Source organism: Periplaneta americana, chromosome 11, assembly GCF_040183065.1.
Source record: "Periplaneta americana isolate PAMFEO1 chromosome 11, P.americana_PAMFEO1_priV1, whole genome shotgun sequence".
Taxonomy (NCBI): Eukaryota; Metazoa; Arthropoda; class Insecta; order Blattodea; family Blattidae; genus Periplaneta; species Periplaneta americana.
The window spans coordinates 9,084,964-9,104,545 of record NC_091127.1 but is presented as its reverse complement, the minus strand read 5'-3'; the positions used below and the strand labels follow the sequence as shown (position 1 = coordinate 9,104,545).

Genomic DNA, 19,582 nt, shown 5'->3' with positions numbered 1-19,582 from the left:
GCCCAACCAGAGCTATCTACATGAAGATGGCTCTGCTCTGGCCCATATTTATTTATTTTAACTTATACCTCAAGTTTTTGAGCCCACCCAATGTTTTCCAAACGGCGCCACTGTTTATAATTAAATCAAGTTACTATAAATATACTATATACACAATTTTATATTTTGACTTAAAAAAAATAAATAAATAAATAAATAAATAAATAAATAAATAAATAAATAAGAAGACGTAGCAGAGGCAATCAGCATATTCCGAATCTCACCCTATTGGTGGACATCAATGACGTCATGCTTCAGCGAACTAGGAATTGGAACTCACTTCATCTCGACAAAAAAATTGTAATCTTGACTTGTTCCACATCTTAAAGCTACAATGTTAATGCAATATCTATTGAATGCAATAAGTGAAATGAAAAATGGAAATATCATGGCGACTATACGTGCTATGATAGCAAGATTTTTGTGAAATTTTCATGCAGTTACCTCGCTTAAATAAAAATAAAGCACAAACACTGTATTTCTTGATCCAGTAATAATAATTGGTCCGTTGCCATGTTCGATCATAAATTCATAAGCCATTATCTTCTTTTTCCACATGATCCTCATCACAAACAACACCGCAGAACACACTCCCATGGCAACAGTACAAGTGTTATTCGTCTGCCAATTCCCGCCCTTTACGAGAACCAATCAGGTCCCAAAGTCAAGTAAATACGCAATGTAGCCAACGCCATTCCTAGAAAACCTTACATGAAGCAATTCAGAAATCCCTATAAATTACTATATTGTCACTGTGAAATGAGATTATTTTGCCACTGTGGGTGTTAAAAAGCCGATAAATCCTCGTTCAGCGGTACAAATTTCATAAATATTACCCGCTAACGCTAAACTAACACTGAAAAACGCCAGATCTAGAGAGAAAACCGCTGAATTGGCGACACTGAAGGAATGTAGATTTTTCAAGTAGGTAGGTTGGTTGTCCGTTGGCCGATCTTGATTGGCTGAAATTTAAACCGTCTGGATTGTTGTTCTGTGATACTGTGTCTTTATTGTTATAGTACAGTACAGGTAGGAAGTTAAATGTGCTGAATTTTTATTGCAGTAGTTTTCAGTGTTAATTTTGTTTAGCAAATATAATACCGTGAAATTATTTGTAGTATATGCAATGAAAATATTTCAGTTTACAATGACAAACAAAAACAGTGCTCACTTTTCTTGAAAAAAAAAAAAAAAAAAAAAAAAAACGTAGTGAGAAGTTAATGGAAAGTGCATCCCTTGCATTTTAATGAAGAAAATTGTTAATTGGCTTTAAGTAAAAATGGAATCTATCACCTGTGAGTATCACACACATTGTTTAATCTAACAGCTGAATTAGGACATATTCAATCAACAAGCATTGCCTATATAACTAGTGTAACCATGACCAATTGTTATTTGAATATTATATTGCATTAACCAATGTTGTACCAATATTAAGCATGTATAAAGTGATAGCTTCTTATGATCTGATGATGGCATATCATGCCGAAAACGTTAATCAATAAAATGTAATATAGTTATAAATTCCATTGTTATTTTAATGCGTGCAAGAACGACCTAAGCAGGGACCGCTAAAGTTTACCATTGCCGGCCTCGGTAGCATAGGCCTACTTGGTATAGCGCTGGCTTTCTATGCTCGATGTTGCGGGTTCGATCCCGGCCCAGGTCGATGGCATTTAAGTGTGTTTAAATGCGACAGGCTCATGTCAGTAGATTTACTGGCATGTAAAAGAACTCCTGCGGGACAAAATTCCGGCACACCGGCGACGCTGATATAACCTCTGCAGTTGCGAGCGTCGTTAAATAAACCATAATTCATGTAACAACAATTTAACATATTATGCTATTATACTCCGACTATGGATTCTGCAAACTGGCGCTTGACGTCATTAGGGAGAAGGCGGAGTCTGCTCCCTTCTCTTTCACAAGCTAGCGACTGAGTGGACGAGAGTTCACGTTTTTATTTTTCACAATTTTGCCCCCCTACGAATTTTCCGCCCAGGGCTTGGGACCGGGCCCATGTGAGGAGTAGATCTATCCCGCTCATAGATCACACACAGATCCCGCCTCTGTCTTTGACTCCGCTCAGCGTTGCCAAATGCACCTTGTATGCATGCTCCGGCTCGTAAATGTAGGTGGCTCTGGTAATAAGATTATTACAGGATGTGCGTTTGTTCGTATATCTCTGAATTCTGCACAGCTTCGTGATTTGCAATGTTAATGGCATATAGAAATATGTTATGGACGTAAGAAGAGCAGGCAATATCAAGGGCGTCGAAATATTTAGCAGTTGCAAGAACATGTGTCTATCGTATGTACACGAACGATATAACCTCAATATTTTTATTCTTCACATAGTATCTATACGTTCATGAAGATACATTTTAATTTGTTATTAAAATAGAGAGCCCACCAGATAGAGTCATGATGTGAGTAATAATTTTGCTTAGTGTTATAGTGATTAAAATTTATCGGGAAAATGAGTTTGAGCGATCTTCAACTTCGGGGTTATTATTATTATCCTGAAAATTTTATTGGGGGATTTCAATGCTAAAGTAGGACGAGAGAATATTTTTAAACCGATTATTGGAAAAGAAAGCCTACACGTAACTAGTAATGACAATGGAGTTAGGTTAGTCAACTTTGCGACATCAAAACATTTAATTGTCAAAAGTACAACATCCCCCCATAAGGATATATATATATTTGGACTTCTCCAGATGGATTGACACACAACCAAATAGATCACATCTTGATAGATAAATGGAGACATACTAGTAGCCTGTAGTAGACATTCGAACTTTCAGGGGGGGGGGGGCAGACTTAATTCTGACCATAATTTGGCAATTGGAGAATTAAGAGAGGTCAATGTAGAGTATCCACCGCCCACTGAACGAATATTGGTTAAACGAGCGTTGAGCGATTTCCGCCGATTTTGGAATAGATACCGACGCACTTAGGTTAGGTTAGTGTAAGCTTTTATTATCCCGTCAAGATGTTTAGGATTAGTGTAAAACTGGCCTATGTCTCATAGTGGGCGGGACATAAGTAACATTCACCTCGAAAGCACAGCAAACCTGAAATTTTTTTAAGTTTCACCTATAATCCACAATGACCTGAAATAGCTATTGCTTTACTCCCACATGAAAAACCCACTGATCGTCCTGACATTGTTACTTGCGTTTTCGGATTGAAACTTAAAAACTGAAGGTGGATAGGTTCAAAGAAAGTATTTGGCATAAAATAAACATTCAGAGGGAGTATGTTTCATTATTACGGAAGCAAATATCTTGCAAAATGTCTGGTATTCTTCATTGAAAATAAATCTGAAAAATTTTTATTTGAACGTCTAATGAACTTAGTTTGCAGCATTTGTTGCACAAGCCACTAGTTACTTTATATTTGCATTGTTTTTACTCTGCTTGCTGTGCACATTTGTTACTGTATAAGAGACTGGAATTACATTTATAAGAGACTAATGTAGTTATTCTTCACAAATAGGGCAAACCCAAAAGAGATTCGATTGTCGCGGTGGTGGATGGGTGGCGTAGCCTCTGCCGCTGCAGCTTGCTTCACACAGCCACTTGATACGATAAAGGTAAACATAAATCTATAAACATGCTATCATAGGGTAACAAACTTCAGAGCTGCTATAGGCTGGATCTATAAACAGTGTAAGGCACTTCTTAAAAATTTGTCATATATGAGTAATTATGTATGATAAAATGCTAAATTTTGCAGACGATTTAGCTCTGGTGGCATCCTCAGAAGATGAATTACAACGTTCAATTTTTAATTTTAACAAAATTGGTATTAAATATGATATGAAAATCAATAAAGAAAAAACTAAAATTATGGCCTTCTGTGGAAAATACCCTGTGCCTAGCAAAATATGTTTAGATTCAAAAATATTAGAAAGGATAAATTATTTTACATATCTCGGATACACATTATCTTTTTTCGATGAAGTGGACATTTCACAGAAAATTTCTAAATACACCAAAACAATGGGAATAATTAACACCATTATGAAACCTTCCCTAGTACAAAAGCATACTCGAATTTGCCTTTACAGGATCTTGGCGAGACCTGTACTTTGTTACGGCAGTGAGGCATGGACATTGAGGAAGAAAGACGAAAGCAGAATAATGGCTAATGAAATTAAATTTATGAGATATACAGCGGGATATACGAAATGGGATCACAAACGCAATGAAGATGTAATTGAAGAATTACAACTAGAACCTGTAATTAATCACGTAAAACATTATCAGAACAACTGGATAAATCATCTGCATCGCATGCATAGAGATAGAATCCCAAAAGCCATGCTCCACTATCGTCCAAACGGGAAGAGATCTTTCGATCGTCCAAAGAAGCGCTGGATTGAAAATTCAACTGTGAGATCGTAACAGGCCATTTGGCCTAATACTTGAAGGGAAGAAGAAGAAGAAGAAGAAGAAGAAGAAGAAGAAGAAGAAGAAGAAGAAGAAAATGCTAAATTCATGGTACCTTTGCAAATAAAACTAGACATTTCTCTACAACTTACTGTTAAGTTTAATAGTCATTTATCGTCATCCTGGTCGCCATTTTCCAGCATGTGTACCAATATTTCAGTTAGTCACGAGTATTTAGAATGTCAATAATAATTGAAGACTGGACATAAAAAAGGCTGTAAGTGCCCAAGAAACAAACCGTAAAAAACAGAGCTTTCTTGTGCAACCAGAAATGTAATATACATTTTGCACATCTATGGGAGAAGCTAGGGCCTAAATAAAATTACAATGGCACATTATTTTTCTTAGTGAATTGAGCCAGGGATATAGACCCTTTTCTCTTTCTCTCTCTCTTTTTTTGGAAAAACTAATTGTCAAAGATATTGGCACTTAGAGCCTTTTTTATGTTCACTCTTCAATATTGTGTTGTGGCAAAAAAATCGGACTGACCCTTGTAGCTGATTTCAGAGCCTTGTTCACTCCAGAGCACGATAGACTGGTAACTAAGACTTTCGTGGTTCGAATCCTGCCTGGGAAGGAAACTTGTTTTTGTTTCTTATTCAAATTTAATCCCAATACTTTTCGATTGCTGGTAAAATTCATGTTCTGGGAATAATAAGTTAATTAAGTAGTAAAATATTGCTACAGATGGTTAAATAATTATAATTGCCCAGCGGTTTTAAACTCAGAATTATTTAATACAACAAATAAAAATTATAGTATGGAAAAAAAAACTAATTTATTTTGATATGGATGAGCTTCCCACCCTCATTATAAGGCTCCTGGCAGCATTCGGAATTGTTCTTTTAAAATGGTTCTGGCGAAGTTACTGTCACTTCATATTTTATAATGATGGAATATGACACATGCAACTGAAGAAACAAAAATTGATAGTAAACCTTGTTTGATACAAAAACATCCTTTATTAAAATTACGTTTTGGGCATAGTACCCTTAGATATAGACGTATATACGTCAGAAAATTCCCTAATATGATTTCTGTTGTTCAAGTATCACATTTTTAATCATAACAGTTAAAATACGCCCTATCCAATAATCAGATAGAGAATGGAGCAAGATCGATCACTGAAAAACTAGCCACATTATATACAAAATGGAGTGAGACAGACTGCTTAGGAAATCACTAGACACCTGACATGTTACTTACTGGCTTTTAAGGAAGCCGGAGGTTCATTGCCGCCCTCACATAAGCCCGCCATTGGTCCCTATCCTGAGCAAGATTAATCCAGTCTCTATCATCATATCCCACCTCCCTCAAATCCATTTTAATATTATCTTCCCATCTACGTCTCGGCCTCCCTAAAGGTCTTTTTCCCTCCGGCCTCCCAACTAACACACTATATGCATTTCTGGATTCGCCCATACGTGCTACATGCCCTGCCCATCTCAAACGTCTGGATTTAATGTTCCTAATTATGTCAGGTGAAGAATACAATGCGTGCAGTTCTGTGTTGTGTAACTTTCTCCATTCTCCTGTAACTTCATCCCTCTTAGCCCGAAATATTTTTCTAAGCACCTTATTCTCAAACACCCTTAACCTATGTTCCTCTCTCAAAGTGAGAGTCCAAGTTTCACAACCATAAAGAACAACCGGTAATATAACTGTTTTATAAATTCCAACTTTCAGATTTTTTGACAGCAGACTGGATGACAAAAGCTTCTCAACCGAATAATAACAGGCATTTCCCATATTTATTCTGTGTTTAATTTCCTCCCGAGTGTCATTTATATTTGTTACTGTTGCTCCAAGATATTTGAACTTCTCCACCTCTTCGAAAGATAAATTTCCAATTTTTATAATTCCATTTCGTACAATATTCCTGTCACGAGTCATAATCATATACTTTGTCTTTTCGGGATTTACTTCCAAACCTATCTCTTTACTTGCTTCCAGTCCTATGGAGTAACGGTCAGTGCGTCTGGCCGCGAAACCAGGTGGCCCGGGTTCGATTCCCGGTCAGGGCAAGTTACCTGGTTGAGGTTGTTTCCGGGGCTTTCCCCCAACCCAATATGAGCAAATGCTGGGTAACTTTCGTTGCTGGACACCGGACTCATTTCACCGGCATTATCACCTTCATTTCATTCAGACGCTAAATAACCTGAGATGTTGATACAGCGTCGTAAAATAACGTAATAAAAGAAATACTTGCTTCCAGTAAAATTCCCGTGTTTTCCCTAATCGTTTGTGGATTTTCTCCTACATATTCCCGTCATCCGCATAGACAAGCAGCTGATGTAACCCGTTCAATTCCAAACCCTCTCTGTTATCCTGGACTTTCCTAATGGCATATTCTAGAGCAAAGTTTAAAAGTAAAGGTGATAGTGCATCTCCTTGCTTTAGCCCACAGTCTGACATGTTACGCAAACTTACACTTTTTGTTCCCTGATTCCATTACCCAGCACCCTTCAAACAGATGTGTTACATAAAAAAAGTGTTTTGTTCACCACAATTCTTAATTGATTTAATTCATTGTGTTTCAGGTACATCAGCAGACCCAACAGGTTTCAAAACTCTCGGTGGTACGTCTTACAATGAATGTCATAAAGCGGGATGGCTTCCTAGCACTGAACCACGGCCTTACGGCAGCAGTGTTGCGCCAACTCACATACTCAACTACGAGATTCGCAGTGTACGAGGTTAGCATTTCGTTGTAGTTTTAGAGGAAACTTAAGAAACATGAACCATTTTTTTCCATTTTTGCAATGATGCACTGTATGCCTTCAGTAATACTATTTTCCAGTATGGTACTTGTTATGTTAATGTAGTTATTGTAGTACTCACTTTGGTTACTACACACTATTCTTCACTTTCGCAAGTTCTTTTTGTCTTTAGAGACAATTAATATTAGGTACCCTCCACAAAACTGGCTTCATTTATACACCGACGGATCCTTGATCTCCAGAGAACAAGGTGCCGGTGCTGGTGTTACATGCTGTCTCTTCTCACTTTATAGATCTCTTGGATGTGAAACAACCAGTTTTGGTGGAGAAATCATTGCAATAAGTGAAAGTCTCAGGAATCTTCAATGCCACATCAATAAATTTAAGAATGCAGTTATATTGCCAGACTCCAAGGCAGCTATTCTATCAATAGTCTCTAGACACACACCTTCATCTCAAACAGCAGAAATAACTAAAATGCTCTCTCAACTAATAACAATCAATAAAAGAATTGTATTCCAATGGATATAATCCCATTGTGGAATCCTGGGAAACGAGAATACGGATGCTTTAGCAAAGAAGAGCAGCACTGCTACTTACAGACCTGTTACTAAATCTACATATTATTCTGTGAAAAGATTTATTAAATCTACATACTTAGACTTCAACAAACAAAATTTGATAACACAATCTCAAGGGAAAAAATGGAACTCTCTGCATTATAATCCACAGTTGATTCCCGATTTATCACGCAAATCGTCTGTAGCTGCATTTAGATTGGCAACAGGCCATGATTGTTTGGCCAAACACTTGCATAGAATTGGAATATATCAGTCCCCTAACTGTCCATTGTGCAACTCAAATCAAGAAATGGATTCAGAACATCTCAAAATCTGTGCGTCAGTGGCTAACCATGACAATATCTTTGAAAAATATTGGAGTGCAAGAGGTCAAATGACTTTATTGTCACATGCCTGGCATTAGAAAACAACAACATGTTTTTTTTTCTTCTTAATTTAATAAAGGTGAAGCAAAAGTCACTTTACCCAATATTCGTTCTTAGGTTTCATTTTTTTCTATTGGGTTATTTTACGATGCTGTATCAACATCTCAGGTTATTTAGCGTCTGAATGAGATGAAGGTGATAATGCCAGTGAAATGAGTCCGGGGTCCAGCACCGAAAGTTACCCAGCATTTCTCGTATTGGGTTGAGGGAAAACCCCGGAACCTCAACCAGGTAACTTGTCCCGACCGGGATTCGAACCCGGGCCACCTGGTTTCACAGCCAGACGTGCTGACCGTTACTCCACAGGTGTGGACCTCAGGTTTCATACTTGTACACATATACAGATGTCATAACTTGAATAAACGAATAGCTAGTGTAATAAGTGGTGAGTTGGCAACCATGTTCATACATCAACTGTTTTTCTAATGTCATGTCTTGAAAACAGCCCTCATTTTGCCGATATGCAGTTGATATGACAACAGGATGAAACATCACCTCATTATGGTGTAGGAGTGAGGGACTTCTTGAACAGTAATTTCATCAATGGATTGGCCGTCGTGGTGCAACACAATGCTACCCAAAACAATGCGATCTGATACTATGTGATTTTTCGCTGTGGTGTATCCTGTAAAATGGCGTTTTTCTCAGAAACTGCAGGATCTGAATCAGTTGTGACAGATGATCGAATAGTTATTCGTGAAACTGGATGAAGTTTGCGTGTTATGTTCTGCCATCTGTAAATCAGAGTCTAAACATTGTGAATTGTGTATCGAGAAACAGGGCCTCCATTTCGAACAAAACTGTGAAGGAATGTGTAGTCAAATGTAAATTGAATGTAATTAAAGCATTTGGGGAAAGTGACTTTTAAACCACCATCCTGTTATATTTGGAGATTAAGAAATATTTTTAAGTGAAGGAAATTGCCTTAAAGGGGAATACAACGCAAAATATAACACTTTGTTAAATAAATGCAGTACTCACTACCATTTCCTCAGGGGAGCAGATTCTTGAAATTAGTTTGCTAGATGATAGCGCAGCTGCAACAAATGGCATGACATATCAGAGTGAGTTTCTTTGTTTCTCCTTCCCAGTCCACTTAATAATTCTAACAGAATGCCTCAGTTTGTGGGTGATATGACTCCACTAATCAATGGCAGATGTGGTTCTCCAAAGAATTTGGATGTTGCATGTAGGTGATATACAGAGTGTTTCAAAAATACGGGGCATAATTTCAGTTATGTATTTCCCACATGTAGACAATCAAAATAGTTCATTACAACATGTGTCCAGAAATGCTTCATTTCTGAGTTATGGCCTTCACAACATTGAAATGCACTGGAACGTTTTTCTTTCCGCAGGTCGTTGTCATTACAGAAGATGTTCAAAATGTCCACCTCCTGCTTGAATACAGACCTCACATCGATGTCTCATTGACCTGGGAACACGATCCCAAACTCCAGGAGTATTGCGTATGTCCTCAGAACATGCCACAATTCGATTCCGAAGGGATTCCAAATCAGGCACCGGAGACGAATAAACCAATGATTTTAAATGGCCCCACAAGTAAAAATCGAGAGGGTTCAGATCAGGTGAGCGTGGAGGCCAAGCAATTGGGCCACCTCTACCTCCATCGATCAGGAAACCTTCGAACCAAGTACCGGCGAGCCGTACGACTGAAGTGTGCAGGAGCGCCATCATGCAAGAAGTGAATGTGTTGACGATTGATCAGTGGAGTGTCTTCTAAAACATGAGGTATGGTGTTTTCCAGGAAGTTTGTGTACTCCTGCCCCATAAGTCTGTTTACAAGTACATGGGGTCCAACTAATCGATCACCTATGATACCGGCCCACATGTTGAGGGAGAACCGTACCTAGTGATGAGATGGAACAGTTGCACGTGGGTTTTCATACGCCCATACATGCTGATTGTGGAAATTTGTTATGCCATCTCGTGTGAACTGTGCTTCATCTGTAAATAATACTAAGGCAGGAAAGTTCGGATTTACACCACACTGTTGCAAGAACCACTGACAGAACCTAACTCGTGAAGGGCCTGTACACTTTGCAAATGATAAGGATACAATTGATACTCTTTCAACAGTCTCCAGACAGTCGTATGAGGAACATTGACTTGCAATGCTACCCTTCGTGTGCTGATAGAAGGAGTCATGTTCACAGCCTCCAGAATCTCCCCCTGTACTTCTGGAGTTGTAGATCTTGGTCGTCCCCTTCCCAAACCAGGAGAGTTAAATTTTCCATACTTGCACAGACGGTAATGGAGATGTACAAATGTCTTCCGATCTGGACATTGTCGCTGTGGGTACCTCTCCTGATACAAACGACGAGCCAGCGCAGCATTGCCGTCCGCCTTACCGTACATGAAGTGTATCTCTGCCAGCTCTTGATTTGAATACATGTCGCACAGTCTAACGCCTACACAACACTGAATGTAACCTTCGCCTCGGAATGAACTGTCAGAGTGCCCTCTTAATGTCTCCTTTGACGGCAACGACCTGCAGAAAGAAAAACGTTCCGGTGAATTTCAATGTTATGAAGGCCATAACTCGGAAATAAAGCATTTCCGGACACATGTTGTAATGAACTATTTTGATTGTCTACATGTGGGAAATACATACCTGAAATTATGCCCCATATTTTTTAAACACCCTGTATACACCACACATAAAAATATGGTGCCTACCTTAATACGGTTATACTTTTTGCTACGTCTCTCTCCTATATTGGAGAGCAAGAGAGTTAATGGCTTTATTGCCAAGAACTCAGCATTATTTAATATCATAATTCCATTTACGTATTCCTTTTGAATTAAAGTTTAACAAAATGAATTATAAGCAGTAATATCATTTGGAAGATGAAAAAGAAACGAATTGTTGCAAAATGCAAAATTACAAAGTGTATGTTTTCTTTGTGACAGCCTTCTTCTTCTTCTTCTTCTTCTTCTTCTTCTTCTTCTTCTTCTTCTTCTTCTTCTTCTTCTTCTTCTTCTTCTTCTTCTTCTTCCTCTTCCTCTTCCTCTTCCTCTTCCTCTTCCTCTTCCTCTTCCTTTTCCTCTTCCTCTTCCTCTTCGCTGGTATAACAAATTCTTGTCACTGAAAGGATTTGCACTCTCTATTTTAAAATTACGTTCTTATAGTACAAAAATCTGAATAGTGACTTTTGCAATGTATGAATTTCTCTGAAATTAATGAATTCAAGTTGTGTGTGATATGCTGCATAACAAAATAAAACTGATATTGTTTTCAAAGAGAAAGTTTTGCATAAATGTATATTAAGCACTTTAATTCTTAACAGGTTTCTAAAGAGCACATTGCCAAACCAGGTGAAAAAATACCATTCTACCAGAAGGTTGGCATAGCTGCTGTTGGAGGAATCATTGGTGGCTTTATTGGAACACCTGCTGATCTCATCAACGTCCGCATGCAAAATGATATTAAACTTCCAGTTGAAAGGAGACGAAAGTAAGTGACAATACTTTCCGTAATATTCTCAAAATTTGAGAATTTGGTACCATGACTTTCCTTTTTCTCCTGTTATCTTCAATTTATTTATTTTGAAATTGCAACTGTTTGGATATGTTCTAATAATATTTTATTTTGTTATGTGCATAAAATTTAAATAAATATTCGTGCTCCATTGCTCCACTGAATTTTTATTTACATTACTTTATATACAAGTGGGTAAAATGAATTAAATCAGATTATTAAGCGAGGCCTTTATCTCTGTGTGAGCTCTCATCATGCATTTGTATTGTTTTCAGCTATCGCCATGTATTTGATGGGTTATGGCGAGTTTACAAAGAAGAAGGATTCCGGCAATTGTTTTCTGGTGCATCCACAGCTACTGGGAGATCAGTGTTCATGACTATTGGACAATTGTCTTTCTATGACCATTTTAAAACTCTGCTTCTTGGTGTGGACTTCCAAGATAACTTAACTACACACTTTCTGGCCAGTTTAGCTGCTGTGAGTTTGCAAATGTATTTATAATTTTATGCTCGACCATGCCGAAATGTAGTAATTATACACCTGGTAGCAGCCCTTTAATGGACCTCATTAAAGTACACCTATTCATTAAAGTTCAGGTGTTCCACCAATCAGAAAATACCATTGTAGCAATATGAAAGCGCAAGTATCGATTATTCTGCAATCGAAAGACAACTAGTTCTGTTACTATAATAATTAGCATTAATTTAAATAATATTCAAATAAATTCAATTTTTCATCTCGTTTTTCAGTGTCTAATTCAATTTCAAGGTTATATCAAGATTAATGTGTATTTTACTCTCTATATTATTACTAAATCTACGTATTACTCTGTGAAGAGATTTATTAAATCTACATACTTAGACTTCAACAAACAAAATTTGATAACTCAATCCCAAGGGAAAAAATGGAACTCTCTGCATCAAAATCCACAGTTAATTCCCGATTTACCACGAAAATCGTCTGTAGCTGCATTTAGATTGGCAACAGGCCATGATTGTTTGGCCAAACACTTGCATAGAATTGGAATATATCAGTCCCCTAACTGCCCATTGTGCAACTCAAACCAAGAAATGGATTCGGAACACCTCAAAATCTGTGCTTCAGTGGCTAGTCATGATAATATCTTTGAAAAATATTGGAGTGCAAGAGGTCAAATGACTTTATTGTCAAACGCCTGGCATTAGAAAACAACAACAACAACTCTCTAGATTATATCAAGGTCAATGTCGACATTTGTTTCTCGGAAAAAATCAATACTTTCGCGTCTGCGCACATCTCACAATTTACGAGGTATTGCACAAGGTCAGTTCCGCTCCTCAGTCAGATAAGAATAACATGAATACTTATGAATAATTTCAAGTTAGAAATATGGTCGAGCATAAAAAGTCGTATGAAACTTGCTTATAATGGTAATTAAAACGCTCGTAGGAAAATTATGAAACTCGCTTGTGCTCGTTTCATAAACATACTCATGTCTTAATTACTACCATTATAGGCTCGTTGCATAATGTACTGTTATTGGGATATTTGAAATAATGGAACATAAATTAATGCAAAGAATTAACATTAGTAACAGTATTACAATATACGATGTATGGCTGTTACATAATAGTACTGGGCACCCTTGAGGGTGTACACTTACTAAAGTGCGGTGCAGATGTATGGTAGTTCCTGGATGAAAACAACCCTCGTCCTGCCTTTCTTTGTGGTTTAGCTTGTTTGAAAACCTGATGCTTTACCCATTTAGCTAATGGTGCGCCAATTGAATTCTTGTAATATGTTGCTATATTCACTGACGTTATTGTATAAAGCTATCCATGGTTTCAGGTTGGTATAGGATAAAATGTCCTTTACTTGAATATAATTATGAAGCCGTGCATTTTTTTTTTTTGTGGTTGTGGGAAATGCTTAGCACAAAGCTTCAGACACACTGTTCACGGAAGAGACTGCTATAAAATCCATTTCACTTGATGCTGAATGGCGATGAAGAAGGAACCTTTTTCTTTGCTTGGCATTGTTCCTGCAGTCATCTGTCCCATAGCGAACAGTCGCAGACGAGACTAACAAAGCTTACCACTTCAGGTTGGTGGGTTTACTAAGTGTGTTTTTATTACCTATCTGCTATTGCTATTGTGTCCATGAGTAGAAATTGCTATTCAGAGGTAATGGAATGCATAACTATTGATGGATCTATTGCATCAAGTTTTATGTTCATTTTCATTTACTGTACATAAAAATATAATAATATTTTTACAGCCAGAATTCACACCTATTATCAGATTTGTTTTATGTGTGTAAAAAATGCCGACATTTTATTACATTTGTTGATAATTATTGCAGTTCACATATTTTCATTGTTTTGTGTTATTTCTCATATAATTGCAATGCAGTTTGGGGTTCTAGCAAAAAAGATTGTTCATTGTTTGGTATACTATTCTAAAACTTGTATAATCACTGATTAACAGTAACTTCTTTACTGAGTTAATATGATATTAACAGTTTAACACAGTAAAGAAGTTCGCGGGTGCTCGTGTAAAGGGGGTTAAGTTGATTTGGCTAAACTGGAATAAGTACAGATTTGAACTATCCACAATTACTTTTCTCTTGTGTTAAAGGGGTTAAGTCATTTTTCCCATCTTTGATCCATATTTTGTGACAAAGGGGTTTTGTTCAGTGCCAAAGGAGAGAAGTTTACATACCTTGCAATTTGACTTAACCCCCTTTACACGAGCACCCGTGAGTTATTGTTAATCAGTGAAAAAAAGATTGAATACCACTGGTCTAAGGCATCCTACCTAAGAATCGCACTATGGAAATGTGCTCTGCTTCGAGTCCTCATTTTCTCATGAAATTTCAGCCAATATATAGGATCGGTGCTGACCCAATATCATGATATACTTGGGGGGGCTATGATAGGTAGCGAAATTCGGTTACAAAAGCCATTTATAACAGCTGGGGGGATCATCATGCTAACCACACAATACCTTCATTCTGGTTGGATGATAGTCCACCTCTGCTTTGGCATGTGGACGTGAAGTCAGCAGCTACCTTGTCGGTCTGGGCCCTTAAAGGGCTGTAACACCTCGGTAGATAGAAACCCTACACGTTACAGATTTACTTACCTACTTACAAATGGCTTTTAAGGAACCCGAAGGTTCATTGCCGCTCTCACATAAGCCCGCCATTGGTCCCTATCCTGTGCAAGATTAATCCACTCTCTATCATCATATCCCACCTCCCTCAAATCCATTTTAATATTATCCTCCCATCTACGTCTCGGCCTCCCCAAAGGTCTTTTTCCCTCCAGTCTCCCAACTAACACTCTGGATTCGCCCATACGTGCTACATGCCCTGCCCATCTCAAACGTCTGGATTTAATGTTCCTAATTATGTCAGGTGAAGAATACAATGCGTGCAGTTCTGTGTTGTGTAACTTTCTCCATTCTCCTGTAACTTCATCCCTCTTAGCCCCAAATATTTTCCTAAGCACCTTATTCTCAAACACCCTTAACCTATGTTCCTCTCTCAAAATGAGAGTCCAAGTTTCACAACCATACAGAACAACCGGTAATATAACTGTTTTATAAATTCTAACTTTCAGATTTTTTTGACAGCAGACTGGATGATAAAAGCTTCTCAACCGAATAATAAGAGGCATTTCCCATATTTATTCTGCGTTTAATTTCCTCCCGAGTGTCATTTATATTTGTTACTGTTGCTCCAAGATATTTGAATTTTTCCACCCCTTCGAAGGATAAATCTCCAATTTTTATTATGGCATCTAAAATAACCTGTCTCTAAATGAAAGGTTTTCAGACAAAACTTACCAGTCATTTTTCCCTCATCATAAAATTAAACTCTGTTGTTTATCATCATTGCATACCATCCTTCATAAGGGTAATGAATTCTATCTCAGAAATAGAATTCAGAATTCAATACCGGTACTACCAAACTAGCATACTGTGACTTTTAATTCAAACAATAATGTAACTTTTATTGTCACAACAATAGTAACTTTCTATAATTGAATTTAAACACTCCCATCAACAATGGGATTTCCACTCCACACAGCAACACAGTATTCGTTATTGCACTCCACAGACGACAATGGCAATTCACTTGGATTATTGAGAACAACAATGTACTTCTAATCTCACTAATGTTCACAAAGCACTATTTACAAACAAAACTGTCAGTTCACAGTTCGTTTGCCTTGGTTAGTTCTTCTAGCTCATTCACTCAAGTTCACAGTATATCGAATCCAAGACTTCCAGAGACAGTCCACTGAACTTCGAACTCAGGTTCCCCAACTGCGGTCCTCTGTACATCGAACCAAAGACTCCGGATACTCTGCACTCGCCAGGACGCCCTCACAGTTACGGACACACTCAAGTCGAACTCCGGTCTCGAAGCTGGCTTCACTGCTGCTACACAAGACTGACTGGCTTGCTCTCCAAAAACTGAACTCGCTTCTCTTCGCATCCTGTATTTATTACTAAATTACACGTTTTCGTCTTTTCGATTTCTAGACATTACGTGACTCTTACATCCGTCCCCTCCAGACCCGCGTGGCTGCAGCCTCCTCACCGTTTTGCTGTGCCGCCCGTCCTCTCGCGCACCCCGCCCTCTGTGGGACACGTGATCGAATCCCGGCTGCCACAATACCATATCTAGAAGCGCTGTAAATTAACCAATCATGTTTATATAACAGTTACACTTCAAATCATTAAGTTATGAAGTGCTCTGGATAGAATATTTTTATATGGTTCGTAATGTTTCTGTTGAAAAAAAGCCCTTGTCTGTTCATTTTCCACTCTCTCCTTTCCGAAATCAGTAAGAAATGTCAAAGAACATTGATTTGAGGCCTGAGAACGTTAATACAATGAAAGTAGTCCTACTGTTTAAAGATGTGAAATAGTAATGGCTGAAGGTATGCTGTGGAATGGGCTGCTATACTGGGAAATCGTGAAGAATCTTGTGTTTCATGTACCAACAGCAATCCAGAGACTTTACAGTAATAATATAAAACTGTTCTAAATTTGTTTCTAGCCAGTGTGCTTTCTTCTAATCGAATGTGCAATATAACAGCAGATGTAAACGTTTGTTGTTTAGGGTGGCGTGGCAACAACCTTAACCCAGCCAATAGACGTCATCAAAACTAGGACAATGAATGCCAAGCCTGGAGAATATAAGGTACGCATGTTCCTTAGTCCATTGAATACTGTCATTCTTAATGAATTTGTATTCTACTTTCACATTGGCACGTTCTTAAAGAAAAGAAAAAGGAAATTACATGCCATTAAGTTAATGGTGAATCATGACATTTAATTTTTACTCCATTTGTATTTTACATTTGGTCCAAGGAAAATACTCGTCTTTTATTCACTGATTTATAGTACTACCACAGTCTAGTATATACAGTCACGAAGCTTGAGTTGTTGAGGTTGCTAGGTACAATGGACTGTGCTGGTACTATTCCGCATTGTCTGTAATGAGGCGATTGTAGCGATCCTTGTGGTTAGCAACTATCTATGGATGCATTTTTCCTATGTATTGAGCTTCGTGATTGTATATATTAGACTGTGGTACTACTATGACTCACTATTGGATAGTCAACTTAACCTAAATTCAAATAGGCCTACATACTTATTGACCTGACATCATATTTTCTTACTGTCAAAGTTTGTTTAACAACAGAGTGTAACTTGTATAACTTTATATTTTCATTTTACCCCAGAATATATGGCATGTGATAATGCATAATTTTTATTCCATTTGTATTGTACTTTTGGTCCAAGGAAAATACTCTTCCTTTATTCGCTGACTCACTAAATTCAAATACATACTTATTGACCCGACATTATATTTTCTTACTGTCAAAGCTTGTTTAACAACAATGTTTAACTTTATATGTTCATTTTTCCCCCAGAATATGTGGCATGTGATAACTCATACAGCAAAACTGGGTCCTACTGGATTTTTTAAGGTAAGAAAATAGAATACTCATATCCGATTTTTGTGTCAAGTAATTATTTACATATCAGTATCATATTAATATTATAAGTAATACGAACTTATATGGCAGACAAAATGAAATCTAAAAATAGTACATTAGTAGTAATTCTAGCAGCAAATCCAAATGAAATTTATTTTTGTCTGTTGGCGACTTCAAAAAGTCGTGTAATTAAAAATTATAATTTATAAAATGTCCGAAATAAGAGATAATATAACATACATACATACACCTTCCCTATAGTATTGAACTAGTGCACTTCTTTAAACGAGTGAAATATTTTTATGAAGTTAGATTTCATTAGTCATTACTGATTACACATAGAATACACTGACCAAACAAGTGGACTTAGCCAATTGTAAAAGTTGCAACTAGTATGATACTTGATTAAATATAGAATACACTGGCCAAACAAGTGGACTTAGCCAATTGTAAAAGTTGCAACTAGTATGATACTTGATTAAATATAGAATACACTGGCCAAACAAGTGGACTTAGCCAACTGTAAAAGTTGCAGCTAGTATATACTTTTCTTGTTTCTTCTTTTCACATGTAGGTTAAGGTAAATGCAACCTTCGAAACGCCATAATCTCTGTATTAACTATCAATATAAAAAGCCCTGTCCAAATTCAGTTCATACCAGTGAAGTCTGTATACCTACATTTAAATAATAAACTTGCCCCTATTATGAGAAAATAAAAGAATGGAAGGTTTTTCTTTCCATTACTTAGGCATATTCAATTAAAAATAAATTATTGTAGTTCTAAAGAAGTACTTTCTTTCCCCACAGGGATATGTTCTTCGTTTCATTCGCCTGGCACCGCATACAATACTGACATTTGTATTCTATGAACAACTTCGCCTCAATTTTGGTATTGTAACGTTTTCTTGATATATTCTGCAGTCTCAATAGATTTGGTAATAATGCTGCTGCAATTTCTCAGTATTACAGAGCCAGTCAAAATGTATTTGCAAGGTTTTGCAGACTGTTTAGAAGTGCTCATGAGGACTGCTTTTCTACCTCTGATTTTTTATTTTATAACAGAGCTCTTGTGTCTCATTTTAAACAATGATTTAGAAAGTTTGCTATTGTCGTATTACAGACTGTGGTTTTGAGTAGTTGAGGTTAGGGTTATATGCTAAGTATGCGGAATTTTCAAATCCGCTTTAATTAGGTTCACAGTTAAAGGTGGGTGAGTGCTAACACTGTAGCCATTAGGCAATGTTCATTGTTGAAGTATTCAGGCAGGCAGCTAATTGCACTACAAATGGGTACCAGTAGCCTACTCATTTGTCATATGCAAATAAAACATTTTGAGAATATGGCAAAACAAGGATATAAGATTAATATTTACAATTATTCTTTCCAAAGTTTTCGATACTTTTTACACCCAGGTTACTATTTACCTCTAAAAAAACACAAACAGCAATCTCCTTAGTAACATGATACACTGAAGATAAAATAATTCCATTATTGCACATATTTTTGTGTATTTTTTATTTATTTCAGTAGGTTATTTTACGACGCTTTATCAACAGCTTAGGTTATTTAGCGTCTGAATGAGATGAAGGTGATAATGCCGGTGAAATGAGTCCGGGGTCCAGCACCGAAAGTTACCCAGCATTTGCTCATATTGGGTTGAGGGAAAACCCCGGAAAAAACCTCAACCAGGTAACTTGCCCCGACCGGGAATCGAACCCGGGCCACCTGGTTTCGCGGCCAGACGTGCTAACCGTTACTCCACAGGTGTGGATTATTTTTGTGTAACTTTAATACAGGGTGATTCATATAAAACAGGAGGCTTTTAAAATCTTCCTATTTCTGTTTGACAAAAGCTACGA

The 19,582-nt window shown here is 37.3% G+C and overlaps 1 protein-coding gene across 1 annotated transcript; it reads left to right on the top strand.

Moving 5' to 3' along the window:
* Positions 1-2,148: 2,148 nt before the first annotated feature.
* Positions 2,149-19,237, top strand: LOC138708775 (mitochondrial dicarboxylate carrier-like). The gene is made up of 8 exons (XM_069838937.1): positions 2,149-2,468; positions 3,541-3,637; positions 7,037-7,192; positions 11,534-11,700; positions 12,000-12,204; positions 16,840-16,920; positions 17,657-17,713; positions 18,531-19,237. The coding sequence occupies exons 1-8, from the start codon at positions 2,464-2,466 to the stop codon at positions 18,630-18,632; spliced, it is 870 nt and encodes a 289-aa protein (XP_069695038.1). The 5' UTR covers positions 2,149-2,463; the 3' UTR covers positions 18,633-19,237.
* Positions 19,238-19,582: the final 345 nt, after the last annotated feature.